We start from the raw sequence: 14,227 nt of genomic DNA on the forward strand, positions 1-14,227 counted from the left end.
TTCTTCCTGTACCTGTGCCCGAACTCATTGTGACCCGGTTTGACCCGACGACTCTGCTCTCTCTCCTGAACCTGACCTCCGGCTTGTCTCCCTGGATCTGCTGCTGTCTCCAACCCCTGACCTCTGGCTTGTACTTCGGACCTGTTACCTTCTCCAGCCCCTTGACCCTGGCTTGCATCCCGGACCTGCTTACAGTCTCAGCCTTGAACCTACTCTCAGTTGTCTGAAACTTCTCTGGTACCTGACCTTCGTATTGTTCCCGTTACTTCCTACCAACTGAGCTCGCTGACCAGCACCACCTGATCTACTATCAACTTTCAGCTCTCTGCTGGTAACCGGTGCCTCTTTGCGCCCTTCCCCGCTGTCTCACCTCCAGGGGGCGGAGTGCGCTAGGTCGCAAAGGTAAGCCTCTCTCGGCATCTCGGCCTCGGTGAGTACATACCTGACAAACACTTATGCAGTGAAGAATGATTAAACCCCTGTTGGAAACGTTAAGGGCAGTTGATGTGAAATATCGTTGGGGGTACCCTTTTAAGATCACAGCGACAAGAAATGGGAAGACAGCAACACTTCAAAACAAAGATGATTTGCAACATTTTATAGATGTACTAGAGTTACCGCAGGTGGACTTTCCAGATTGGAGATTAAAAAATCAAGGGCTAGCTATGCAAAGACCAGGACGGCAACAAGTGTCGGTTAGGGACACATAGGAAAAGTAGAGGAAAGGCATTAGAGATATATTTTCAGTTTTTGTCTTACTATAAGTATTAGTTGTGAAGGTTGAGGGGATGGGAGGGACTGTGGGGAGGGGTGGGTGGATAGGAGGTGGTCATTAGTGGTTTCGGTTGTTTTTCTTTTTTTTGGGCGTTTTATCCCATTTTTACCTCTTTTCCCTCCCCTTTCCCTATCCTTGGGTTTTTTTTTTTTTCACCCATTCCCCCCCCCCCCCCCCCCCTTTCCCTGTCTTTGGGTTTGTTTGTTTTTTTGGATATCTCTGATACAAATGTTAAAAGCAAATGCAAAAAAAAAAAAAAAATGTAGAAGGTTAAATGGTTAAAGGGTTAAATGATGTAAGGCAAAGGAAAAAGAAAAAAAAAGGAAAAGAAGAGAGAGAGGTAAAAGGGGAAAAAAAAGAGAAAAAAGCCTGGGGAGCAGAGGTGCTCACTACATGTTCTTTTTTACAATTTCTCCCCCTTAAGGTAGGTCCTGAGCAGGGGAGGGCTGGCAGGGTGGAAATCTCCCCCCGGGCTGGTGACACTATGCACAGCCTCTGGCCGCCACTACCAAATGCTGTTTTTGCAGAGCAGGAATATGCTTGCTGTAACTCTGTTAACACAGGTCACGACCGCTGCTCACCTCCCACTGTGCAGCCATGCCTGTGTCAGCTCCAAGGTAGATGGCTGCAGAGCTGAGCTATGTCTCGTCTCACACATAGCTCAGCCTCAGCGCTCACCAGCGCTGAATCCCCTTCTCTCTTTGCACAGACACGATGAGAGATAGAGCTCATCTGCTCCTCCTACTTTTGAGTCTGCCCTGCCCACACTCCCCGGGCATGTGTGGGCACTGGACAGGAAGTGCGGACTCTGATGTATATGGGGTCTGTGCGAACTCTGATGTAAGGGGAGGCTCTGTGCAGACTCTTATGTAAGGGGGGCCTCTGTGCGGACTCTTATGTAAGGGGAGCCTCTGTGCGGACTCTGATATAAGGGGAGCCTCTGTGCGGACTCTGATATAAGGGGAGCCTCTGTACAGACTCTTGTGATCATGAAAAATCTTAGACTGTTTTCCTCGATCCATCACTTTTCCACGCTCTATGGGCCACTCGACTGGACTTGCCCCACAGGCCTAAGGCTGCCAGCCCTCCCCTGGTCCCGATGTAGGGGACTTGGTTCTCCGTTAAGAAGTGGATGGGGTGGAGAGTCCGGATATGGATGTAAAGCCCTGACCGGACACGACACCCTTTTAGGGGGTAAACCATATGTATATATGGTGGTTTATATGTTATATGTGATTTTTCCTTTTTTTTTGTTTGGTTTGTGTTTTTTTTTTTTTTTTTTTTTTTTCTCGCTCTCTCGCTCACCCGTGGTCTTGCTCCAATCCCTGTTCTCTTCGGCCCCTCTCTGGCCCCCCCCTCCTTTGTTGGGGGGGGGGGTGGTTGGAGGGGAGAGTATAGTAGGTAAGGACCAGGAAGATGGCAGATAGAATGAAAATGATATCTTACAATGTAAGAGGTCTTTGTTCAGGTGGCAAGAGGGGGCGTCTCTGGCGCAAACTGCGTTGTATGGGGGCGGAGATTGTTCTTTTGCAGGAGACGCACTTCGTGGCAGGGTCGATCCCTCGTATGCCCCTTTCTTTATATAACCAGTGGTTTCATGCATCATCACCCATTTCAGCGGCAAGAGGAGTCACAATGGCAATACACAATGTCCTTTAATACCTATAGAAATACAAAAGGACCTTGAAGGTCAATATCTCTTTGTTAAAGGGAAGATTCAGGGCCAGTGCTATACTATAGCAACGATTTATGCTCCGAATAGTCAAACTGTGAAGTTTCTAATTAGAACCTTAGATAAGTTGGAGAAATTTAGAGAAGGTCTGTTAATATTGGGGGGAGATTTTAATATTACTATGGATTCAAGTTTAGATACCTCATCCGGGAAAACCTTTTTGTCACAGAAAGAGTTAAGATGTGTTAAACGGCGTCTCCGTTCCTTACACTTGGTTGACAGTTGGAGGGTGTTACATGAGCAGGACAGAGACTATAGTTATTTTTCCAAGACGCATTATGTGTATTCAAGGATTGACATGTTGATGATTGACCAATATTATTTGAGTCTAGTGGACTCTGCGACTATTGAGTCAATCACCATATCAGCTCATGCCCCAATAAGTTTGGGGGTGAGATCAGTATTGGTTGGGAGCAGGGAAAGAACTTCGAGATTAAATGAAGCGATATTGGATGATAACCAAAATGTAGAATCCCTGTCTAGCACATTGGCCTCATATTTTGAGATTAATGTGTCAGATGGGGTGTCGGACCAAGTGGTATGGGAGGCCCATAAGGCAGTAATGAGAGGGGAGCTAATCTCAATGGGATGGCGTATTAAAAGAGAAAAACAGAAGGAAATGGTAGCACTTTTAGAGGAGATACATAAAATAGAAATTAAACATAAAGCCCATTTAAAGCCAGGAGATGTGCAAAACTTAGAGAAGCTATGGGCAGATCTTAAACATCGCATGGATCGAAAAGTTCAAAATAAAAACAGATACTTTGCCTATCGCTTTTATGAGCAGGGAAATTAGAGTGGGAGGTTAATGGCCAGACAATTAAAGAAACGGCAGGAGGCACGCCACGTACACATAATAAAGGCAGGGAATAAACAGATAGTAGACTCCCAAGCACTAGCAGCTGAATTTCATCAGTTTCATTCGTCTTTATACAACATAGACCCGGTTGTGGGGGGGGGGGGTAGATAGGGGGGCAGGAGGATAGGATCCGGGAATATCTGGAGGCTGCAGGGCTGCAAGCAATACCAACTGCAGCCCTGGAGGAAATGGAAAAGCCCATCTCCATAGAGGAGTTAGGGAGAGCGATATCAGTCGCAGCGCAAAGTAAAAGCCCGGGGCCGGACGGTTTCACTAATATGTACTACAAAAAGTTTGCCTCTATACTCCTGACCCCCTTTGCAGATATCTCAACTCGGTTTCGGTTTCCAATCCATTGCCACCAGAGGCCTTAATTGCATATGTGACTGTCCTCCCGAAAGTGGGGAAGGACCCTCAGTGCTGTGCCAGTTACAGGCCCATCTACCTCCTGAACTCCGACGTTAAGTTCCTGTCTAAGTTTCTAGCTTTGAGGCTACTAGATCACATTGTTAAATTGATTCACCCGGATCAAACGGGATTTATGAAAGGCCGAGAGGCCAGAGATAATACAATACAGGCCCTTCATGCATTACATTGGATCAGTGGCGGAATTATAGGGGTCGCTGAGGTCGCCATGGCAACCGGGCCCCTTGCTGCAGGGGGTCTTTGAGGGCCCCCTGTATACAGTATTTTTTAGGAGGAGTAGATGAGCTCCCCGATCCCAAGCCGAACTGTAATCAGCTCTGTGCGGGGAGCTCGTCACATTGATAACCAAGTGAAAGCAAAGTGAAAGCTCTTTGTCTCCCCCTACAGTGCAGTACCCGGCAGGAAGAGCTGCTAAGGTAGAAGACTGACATTTTTTATCTACTGTGTGTGTGCTCATGTGAATATGTATGTATGTATGTATGTATGTGAGTGTGCATGTGAATATGTATGTGAGTGTGAATGTGTGTGTGCATGTGTGTGTGCATGTGTGTGTGCATGTGTGTGTGCATGTGTGTGTGCATGTGTGTGTGCATGTGTGTGTGCATGTGTGTGTGCATGTGTGTGTGTGTATGTGAATATGTATGTATGGGAGTGTGCATGTGAATATGTATGTGAGTGTGCATGTGTGTGTGCATGTGAATATGTATGTGAGTGTGCATGTGTGTGTGCATGTGAATATGTATGTGAGTGTGCATGTATGTGTTTATATCAGTGCGCACGGCAATGCCCCCTCTCTCTAGCCACCCCCTGGCTGCATTTGATGGGTACTGTGGCTATGTTTGCTAGCACAGTGGCTGCGTTTGATGGGCACAGTGGCTGCGTTTAAAGGGCACAGTGGCTGCGTTTAAAGGGCACAGTGGCTGCGTTTAAAGGGCACAGTGGCTGCGTTTAAAGGGCACAGTGGCTGCATTTGATGGACACAGTGGCTACGTTTGAGGGCACAGTGGCTGCGGTTGATGGCACAGTGGCTGCGTTTGATGGGCACAGTGGCTGCATTGATGGTATCTGTGTGTGTTCATGTGCATATATGTGAGTGTGCATGTGTGTGTGTGCATGTATGTGTTTATATCAGTGCGCACGGGCAATGCCCCCTCTCTCCAGCCACCCCCTGGCTGCGTTTGATGGGCACAGTGGCTACGTTTGATGGGCACAGTGGCTACGTTTGATGGGCACAGTGGCTACGTTTGATGGGCACAGTGGCTGCGTTTGATGGGCACAGTGGCTGCATTGGATGGGCACAGTGGCTGCATTGGATGGGCACAGTGGCTGCATTGGATGGGCACAGTGGCTGCATTGGATGGGCACAGTGGCTGCCGTTGAGGGCACAGTGGCTGCAGTTGAGGGCACAGTGGCTGCAGTTGAGGGCACAGTGGCTGCGTTTGATGGGCACAGTGGCTGCGTTTGATGGCATGTGTGTGTGTTCATATGTATGTGAGTGTGCATGCGTGTATGTATGTGTGTGTGCATGTGAATATGTATGTGAGTGTGCATGTGAATATGTATGTGAGTGTGCATGTATGTTTTTATATCAGTGCGCACGGGCAATGCCCCCCTCTCTCCAGCCACCCCCTGGCTGCATTTGATGGGCACAGTGGCTGCATTTGATGGAACAGTGGCTACGTTTGATGGCACAGTGGCTGCGTTTGATGGGCACAGTGGCTACGTTTGATGGGCACAGTGGCTACGTTTGATGGGCACAGTGGCTACGTTTGATGGGCACAGTGGCTACGTTTGATGGGCACAGTGGCTACGTTTGATGGGCACAGTGGCTACGTTTGATGGGCACAGTGGCTACGTTTGATGGGCACAGTGGCTGCGTTTGATGGGCACAGTGGCTGCGTTTGATGGGCACAGTGGCTACGGTTGATGGGCACAGTGGCTACGGTTGAGGGCACAGTGGCTGCGTTTGAGGGCACAGTGGCTGCGTTTGAGGGCACAGTGGCTGCGTTTGAGGGCACAGTGGCTGCGTTTGAGGGCACAGTGGCTGCGTTTGATGGGCACAGTGGCTGCGTTTGATGGGCACAGTGGCTGCGTTTGATGGGCACAGTGGCTGCGATTGAGGGCACAGTGGCTGCGATTGAGGGCACAGTGGCTGCGATTGAGGGCACAGTGGCTGCGATTGAGGGCACAGTGGCTGCGTTTGATGGGCACAGTGGCTGCGTTTGATGGGCACAGTGGCTGCGTTTGATGGGCACAGTGGCTGCGTTTGATGGGCACAGTGGCTGCGTTTGATGGGCACAGTGGCTGCGTTTGATGGGCACAGTGGCTGCGATTGAGGGCACAGTGGCTGCGATTGAGGGCACAGTGGCTGCGATTGAGGGCACAGTGGCTGCGATTGAGGGCACAGTGGCTGCGATTGAGGGCACAGTGGCTGTGTTTGATGAGCACAGTGGCTGCTTTTGATGGGCACAGTGAGACTGCAATTGTTTTTCAGTTTCAGAATTTTTCAGTTTGCTTGCACTCACCCAAAAATGTTGAGTACCAGCCACCACTGGTATATATGTATGTGTGTTTATGGAGGACCAAGTAGTGGGATTTACAATACAAGGCCGCCAACTCATAGACAGGTCTGACAGACTTAACGGCCACTAAAAAGGAAACTTTCTGAGAGAGCGTCAAGAGAGGAATTTCTCTGATGTTCTCAAAAGGAGGTTTCTGGAGCACAGAGAGCACCAGGTTTAAATCCCACGGAGGTAGTGGTGGTTGAACTGGAGGAGCCACATGTCGAACCCCTTGAACAAACGTACTCACCAGTGAGTGGGACGCCAGGGGTCGTTGACAGAAAACCACCAAAGCTGAAATCTGCCCCTTAACCACTTAAGCCCCGGACCAATATGCTGCCTAAAGACCCAAGGTGTTTTTACAGTTCGGGACTGCGTCGCTTTAACAGACAATTGCGCGGTCGTGCGACGTGGCTCCCAAACAAAATTGGCGTCCTTTTTTCCCCACAAATAGAGCTTTCTTTTGGTGGTATTTGATCACATCTGCGGTTTTTAGTTTTTGCACTATAAACAAAAATAGAGCGCCAATTTTGAAAAAAATGCAATATTTTTTACTTTTTGCTATAATAAATATCCACCAAAAACATATATAATTTTTTTTTTCCTCAGTTTAGGCCGATACGTATTCTTCTACCTATTTTTGGTGTATTCTTCTACCTATTTTTGGTAATAAAAAAAAAAAAATCGCAATAATCATTTATCGGTTGGTTTGCGCAAAATTTATAGCGTTTACAAAATAGGGGATAGTTTTATTGCATTTTTTTTTTTTTTTTTTTTTTTTACTACTAATGGCGGCGATCAGCGATTTTTTTCGTGACTGCGACATTATGGCAGACACTTCGGACAATTTTGACACATTTTTGGGACCATTGTCATTTTCACAGCAAAAAATGCATTTAAATTGCATTGTTTATTGTGAAAATGACAGTTGCAGTTTGGGAGTTAAACACAGGGGGCGCTGTAACATTTAGGGTACATCTAGTGTGTGTTTACAACTGTAGGGGGGTGTGGCTGTAGGACTGACATCGATCGAGTCTCCCTAATAAAAGGGATCACTCGATCGATGCGCCGCCATAGTGAAGCACGGGGAAGCCGTGTTTACATACAGCTCTCCCCGTTCTTCAGCTCCGGGGAGCGATCGCGACGGAGCGGCTATAAACGAATAGCCGCGCCGTCGCTCCTGAAGCCACGGGGACCGCCGCATGTACCGGGGGGGGTCCCGATTGGACCCCCGACCCACGTCAAGCAGAGGACGTATATATACGTTGATGTGCCTGCCTGTGCCATTCTGCTGACGTATATGTACATGAGGCGGTCCTTAAGTGGTTAATGGTGCCTAAGGCAAGCTTCTGATCTACTCCCCGTTGTATAAACAGCAGGATCCTAGAAACAGAATATGTACGTGGATGCCACCCCATCTCTTCACACAGAGATGTAGGCCTTCCACGTGCAATGGTAAATCTTCCGAGAAGATTACTTGCGTGCCCTCAGCATGGTGGAAATAACCGAATCCGACAGGCCCCGGTCTCTCAACAGCCATGCCGTTCAATCCAGCGACTGTAAAGCAGGATGAAGAATAGGACCTTGCGAGAGAAGGTCCTCCCGCATTAGCAGTCGCCAAGGAGCATCCGCCAACAGGCGTATTAGGTCGGCGTACCAAGGATGCCGAGGCCAATCTGGGGCAATAAGGATCATTGGGATCCCCTCGGATTCCGCTCGGTGGAGCAGACGAGGAAGCAGTTTCAGTGGGGGAAATGCATATAGCAGCCGATACTATCCCCATGGGGCCACCAACACGTCTGTCGCGTCCGCCCAAGGATCTTTTGACCTGGCCACAAACCTCAACACCTTTCGATATAGTCGAGAAGCCAGGAGATCCATGTCTGGCTCGCCCCCATCTTAGGCAAAGGAGGCGGAACACATCCAGGTGTAGTGACCATTCTCCTTGGTCCAGCGTCTGGCGACTAGTCCGCTTGCCAGTTTTCTACGCCCGGAATGTATACAGCCAATAGAGCCGGCACGCTTCGTTCTGCCGACCTTAGGATGTGAGCGACCTGCAGCCGAGCTTCTTGTTCCTCCCTGATGGTTGACATATGCCACCACCATGGCGTTGTCCGACTGGATCCTGACTGGACACCCCTGTAGGCTCTGCGACCATGTGGAGAGGCACAGCCCCCAGAATATTGATCGGCAGGCAAGATTCTTTCTGTGTCCAGCGACCCTGTGTCGACTGAACACCCCAAACTCCCCCCAACCGGTCAGGCTGCTACGACTTTCCAGCATGAAGAGCCAGAGATCTCAGCCACCAGACCAAGGGAAGTCCTGACTAGTGGGCTCACCCGGATTTGACAATCCAGGGACAACGGAGACTTGTCCCATTTGGACAGAATCTCCTTCCGCAAGACTCGAGTGTGGAATTGAGTAAATACTACTGAAGGAGGCTACCATGAGACCCAGGACTCGCATGCAAAAGCGCAGCGATGATCACCTGCGGGACGCCAACAGCTTCACCGCCATCTGCACGAGTCTGCAATTTTTCCAAAGGGAGAAAAACTCTTGCCTCCGAGGAGTCTAGAATCAGACCCAGATACTCCAAGCGCTGAGTCGGTACCAACACCGACTTCTGGAAGTTCAGCACCCAGCCAAACTCTTGGAGGGTCGAACTGGCAATCGCCACATCCTCCTCAAATTCTGAGCTTGAAGCAGCTCTCAGAAGCAGATCGTCCAAGTAGCCCACAATAGCGATTCCTTGCTGTCTCAGCAAGGCCAAAATCGGGGCAAGCACCTTGGTAAAAACCCTTGGAGCTGATGCCAGGTCAAAAGAAAGAGCCACGAATTGATAGTGGTCTTCCCCAACCGAAAAGCGCAGGAACCTCTGATGCCCGACATATATGGGGACATGCAAGTATGTGTCCTTGATGTCCAAGGACACCAGAAAGTCCCCCGGATGGAGTGCAGCAACCACAGAGCGAACGGATTCCATCCTGAACTTCCAAACCCTTACAAAGGCATTGAGAGCCTTGAGGTCCAGGATTGGGCAGACTCTGTTCTCCTTTGGGACCACAAACAGATTAGAGTAGAAACCCTGAAACCTTTCCCGCAGTGGCACAGGTATGATTACCGTGCAGCTCAACAAGTCCGGCACTGCCCCAAATAGGGCATCACGACGAGACGGAAGGAGAGGAAGGTTTGAGGTAAAGAATCTGTTTGGTGGACGAGAAAGAAACTATCTTGTACCCGGTGTACCGTTCGGGGGCTATAGCTCGGTGGGATTAAGTGCACAAACCGTTCGACCTGAACATAAAAAGGCTTTTATTCATAGGTCAACAAAAAATAAGGCTTTTCTCAGCACACAAGGAAAACTATAAACAAAAAGTTCACTTAGCTTCAGCATCAAAAATAAGTCAAAACAAAAGACATACAGTTCGTTGGTAGACGGGTCTTCACCCCCTGTATTCCAAAAGTCCTCACTGTATTGTGAACAGCAGCTATCAGGCTCCCAGCTTGTCTTCACAGGTGCAATCTCCACACTCCTTCACCCAGCTCCACCATCACTTCCTGTTTAAATGGGTGGTTCTCTGGGAGTGTTAACACCTTGTGTGCTGGCTCTTCAGTGTTTAGGAGTGGAGGCTCTTTCCCACCCAAATAGCACTTTAGAGCCTCCAGAATTCCAGGCCCCAAATTACTCTATCAAAACAGATAGAACTGCGAACCAGTCCTCTCTGGATTAACTCTTACCTGGAATCCTTCACCCACTTTGGGTGACCCCCTGAACACTCTTCCCGCTATTTAAAGGGACCATAGCCCAAATAGTGGTGCTGTATAGCACCCGTCCAGGACCCAACCCTGGCGTCCTGTACACCGGATGAAACCACTTCGCAGACCCACTGGTCAGAAATCAGGGAGGTCCACCGAGCCGCAAACTCGTGCAGAAGTCCCCCCACCCGAGAGTTGGGCAGGGGCAAATCTTCATGCCGTCACAGATTTGTTCACAGGCTTGCGAACCCAGGGACATTTTTGTCCCCCAGCAGGCCCTTTGTCGGTCTGAGGACGCCTACCTGTGGGACCTGGCTGATGAAAATACCGCTTTGCGGGGGAAAAGAGGGTCCCGACCTGCGACGTGGCTCTTTTCCTTTTCTGGACTGGGGGAAAAGCACCCTTTATGATGTCGTTCAGGGAGGCACCAAATAGCCTCCCGCCCCGGAAAGGCAAATCCGCCAGAGCCTTCTTGGAAGTCTGGTCTGCAGACCAGACCTTAAGCCAAATCAGGCGTCGGCGAAACAACGCAGATTCTTAGGTTCTGGAGATCAAGGGAGCTGCATCCAGGGCTGCATCGCAGACATACTTGAGGCCATGCACTAACTGGTCAGCCATTTCCACGCAGCCTGGAGGAGCATGATGCTCTTCCAACTCCTGGTGCAATAGTCTTGCCCATTCAGTAAGTGTCTGTGACACCAGTGCCATAGCCAAAATAGGCCGCAAGACTGAACCCAGCATAGAGAACATAGACTGACCTCAGATACTGAGGCTCTTCTCTGAGATAAACTGCGCTGTCCGCGCCGTTCAGAAAGTCACTCCAGCACTAGAGGCCAAAACCCATTTAAAACCACACCAAGATGGCCACCAGCCGCCTCAGGAAAAAGAGTGCAAGCTTCTAGAAAATGGGCGCCCACATTAACTACCAGTGTCACAGCGCAGCTACAAGAAAATGGCCATCAGCCGCATTTCAATAGCAGCAGCTCTCTGGGAGGAGAGGAAAGGGAGGACCACGAGACCCCCTAATCGACCCCCCCCCCCTAGGAAAGCCCAGCTGTTCCATCCTACCAAGACAGGAGGAAAAGTACTTACCCGTCCCTGCGAGGACTGCTGGCGCGTTCCTGACAGACCCACTTCCGAGCAGTATGAAGTAGCTGCCGGCCACGGCCCACTGTGACACAGACAGCTTAGTAGCCTGGTCATATGTGAGCCCGGAGCAAAAAACTCACTAGCCATCTCTGGAGCAATGGGGTATGTCGAGGCCGACCCAGCGCGTAGCTAAGGCCTGCTCACGCTCAATGGCCGGACTGGGGGGACTACAAGGATCTATATTATACAGCCTGTCACCCAGCCGGCAGTTGATAGATCTCAGGATCAAAAAATAAAATATAAAATAAAATCTTTAAAAATAAAAGTTCTTCAGGACCATGGGCCCAAGGGGAGCCAGGTCCTTCTCCTCTACTAGGCAGAACAAAACTGAGCTGCTCAGTGCAGTGAGAGGGGTTATGACCAGAGGGACCGACCCTGGGCAGAGCTGTTTCAGCTTTGTTAAAGTTTACATCAGGGTGCCCAACCTTTTGAAGCACGAGGGCCACTTAAGCGACTTGGTAACTGGTTACGGACCACAATCAGCGGAGCGGGCGGATGGCAGGTCCGTGTCCGCTCTGCATATGCAGAGCGGACACAGCCTGATCGGATTGGAGGTAAGACACAAGTTGGTTTACATCTGTCCCTCCTAGAGGTGAATGGAGGGTCCAATTGGGTCGGACTGACCATGTGAAAGGGGCCCATGACTGCTTTCACACTGATGTGCTGTGGTTTACCCGCACCGCAAGTGCAACGCAGTGTACTTTTGACTTCTTTGCACTTTGCAATAGACTTCTATTATATTCTGCAGGTTTGGTGCACTTTCAGAAAGCACACCAAATTCGCAGGTAATAACAGAAGTCTAAGTGCAGGTAACCTGCAGGTGATGAAAGCAGCCCAAAACAGATATGACCATACAGTATATACACTGTAATTTTAGTAATAAACTGACCTTTAATAACAGTATTCTATTCCATCCCATAGCAGGAGGTTCTTCAGAGGGCTCTGCGGGCCACATGTGTTTGGGCACCCCTGGTTTACATGTTTTAACAATTAACATGTCTGCCTAGTCCTCTAATAGACGGAACATAACCATACAGTCAAGAGTATAAGGAAGCTGTGTCCGTCCATGGACGAAAGAGAAATAATGGATTTTAACTTGAAACCAACAAGTGTCAGAAAAAGGTCTAGTATTTAAAGCGGTTGTATACCCTCCGATACTACTTGCACCTACAGGTAAGCCTACATTAAGGCTTACCTGTAGGTGCTTGCAATATCTCCTTAACCTACATGGTTAAGGAGATATTTGCAGAAAATCGGGAAAGTGCTGGAAACTCGCGCATGCGTGGGGATCTGCCGGTTCCGTGCGCATGCGCGAGAGTGACGTCACCGCCGCTCCGGCCAGTCACAGTGCCGAAGCGGCGATACCCGGAAGTCACTCCGGGTATCATGGCGGTGGAAAGGAACAAGGGTCGCTGCGGGGGCTTCGATCTAAGGTAAGTAATTCATAATGAGCTAGTATGCTAGTCATACTAGCTCATAATGCCTTTGGTCTTCCATGCTTTTTTTTTTTTTTTTTTTTTTTTTTATGTGTTTTGGGGTTTACAACCACTTTAAAGAGGAACTGCAGTCTGCTTACATAATTCGTAAAAAAAAAAAAAAAAAAAAGAAGAAAACCATCTTTGCCATTCTGAAGCTTCCGTCCAACCACTTTGCATAATATTTTATATATACTGTGATTCTGTACCTGCCAAATGTGCCGCAGAAATCTCCCTCCACCGAGTCTGGCTGCAATTATTTTAACTGTGGGCAGCTGAAGCTGCTGCCTGTTCACTTCCTGGATTTACACAGACACACAAAGGCACACCTCCAGCTCTGCAGCTCTCATTTTTGACAGCTGTCGGCTTGAGCAGAGAACTCTGCATAGAATCCGGAAAATGCTTTGTTAAGATCGCAAGGGGGAATTGTGCAGCTCTATACTGTAAAAACCAGACTCTGGTACCAAATTAAGCCTATACATTATCTTCTTGAATAACAATAATCATGTAAAACATTTAAATATATTTAGCTAAAGTCTTTAAATGTTGATCAAAAAATTACATTTTTCTTCTTAATGTCTCTTCATCAATGTCCACACCAACTAGAAACTCGATGCAGTCCCAAAATTTCAGTCTGTGTAGAAGAGAACATTCACTACACCCTAAATCAGCAACCTGCAGAACAGAAATTAATGCCATTAATTGCCATTACAACTACAGCTTGTATATTTAAAGTGGATCTTCACCCTCAGACATTATTCCCCCTCTCCACCCCTCATCCAGTCCCTTGCATGAATAGCATTTTTTTCTTTATTTTCCTTTTTTTTTTACTAAAATGTCTGCTCCGACCCCTTTGTACATCATTTGCCAAGGTGAATGATGTACACTGTCCTACCTTTGCCTCCTTGGATATGCACATCACATATCCCAGGAGGCAAAGTCTTTCATTCAGTAAAGGAGGAGGGGACGGGCCTAGCAGCGCATCATCGAGAGGTGCGCCAGCTGAAATTGGAACACCTGGCAGACTCACAATGTCACATCAAAACATGGTGTCGTGGGACCCAGCACTGCCAGATGAGACAAGGGTCTCAGCTGGACAACTCTGGATCTGCTGGGTGGGTGAGTGTGTAGAACTCACCACCAGGTAAGTAGGTTTTTCCTTTTTTAAATATGGGGGGGGGGGGGGTGTAAATATGCTTTATTCTATAGCTGGTGTTACTTACCAATACTTTACTGTGTTTAGACTTCATGTACACAGGTAGTTTGAAAACCTCTTCTGAATGCTGGAACTTGACAGCTAGTAAGCGTTTAGAAGCATTTTTTAATAATATCCATCCTACGTCCCTCCCACCTGCATCTGGAAACTAACATTGCAAACTGAGTATCCCCCCCCAAAGGGACAGAGTCCCCTACATGCCTTTTGTCCACACGGGACACATACTGGGGACCTACTGTAGCCATCTCAGATGTTACGTCCGTACCATATGTTGTCCC

The 14,227-nt window shown here is 48.7% G+C and overlaps 1 protein-coding gene across 3 annotated transcripts in view; it reads right to left on the reverse strand.

Moving 5' to 3' along the window:
* Nucleotides 1–14,227, reverse strand: part of HENMT1 (HEN methyltransferase 1) — a 114,726-nt gene that overhangs the window by 62,107 nt on the left and 38,392 nt on the right. For all 3 annotated transcript variants that reach the window (XM_040359839.1, XM_040359840.1, XM_040359838.1), the window contains exon 3: nt 13,296–13,408. In XM_040359839.1, coding sequence (XP_040215773.1) covers nt 13,296–13,408 — 113 coding nt within the window. The remainder of the gene's footprint in view (nt 1–13,295; nt 13,409–14,227) is intronic.

Source organism: Rana temporaria, chromosome 7 (assembly GCF_905171775.1).
Source record: "Rana temporaria chromosome 7, aRanTem1.1, whole genome shotgun sequence".
Taxonomy (NCBI): domain Eukaryota; kingdom Metazoa; phylum Chordata; class Amphibia; order Anura; family Ranidae; genus Rana; species Rana temporaria.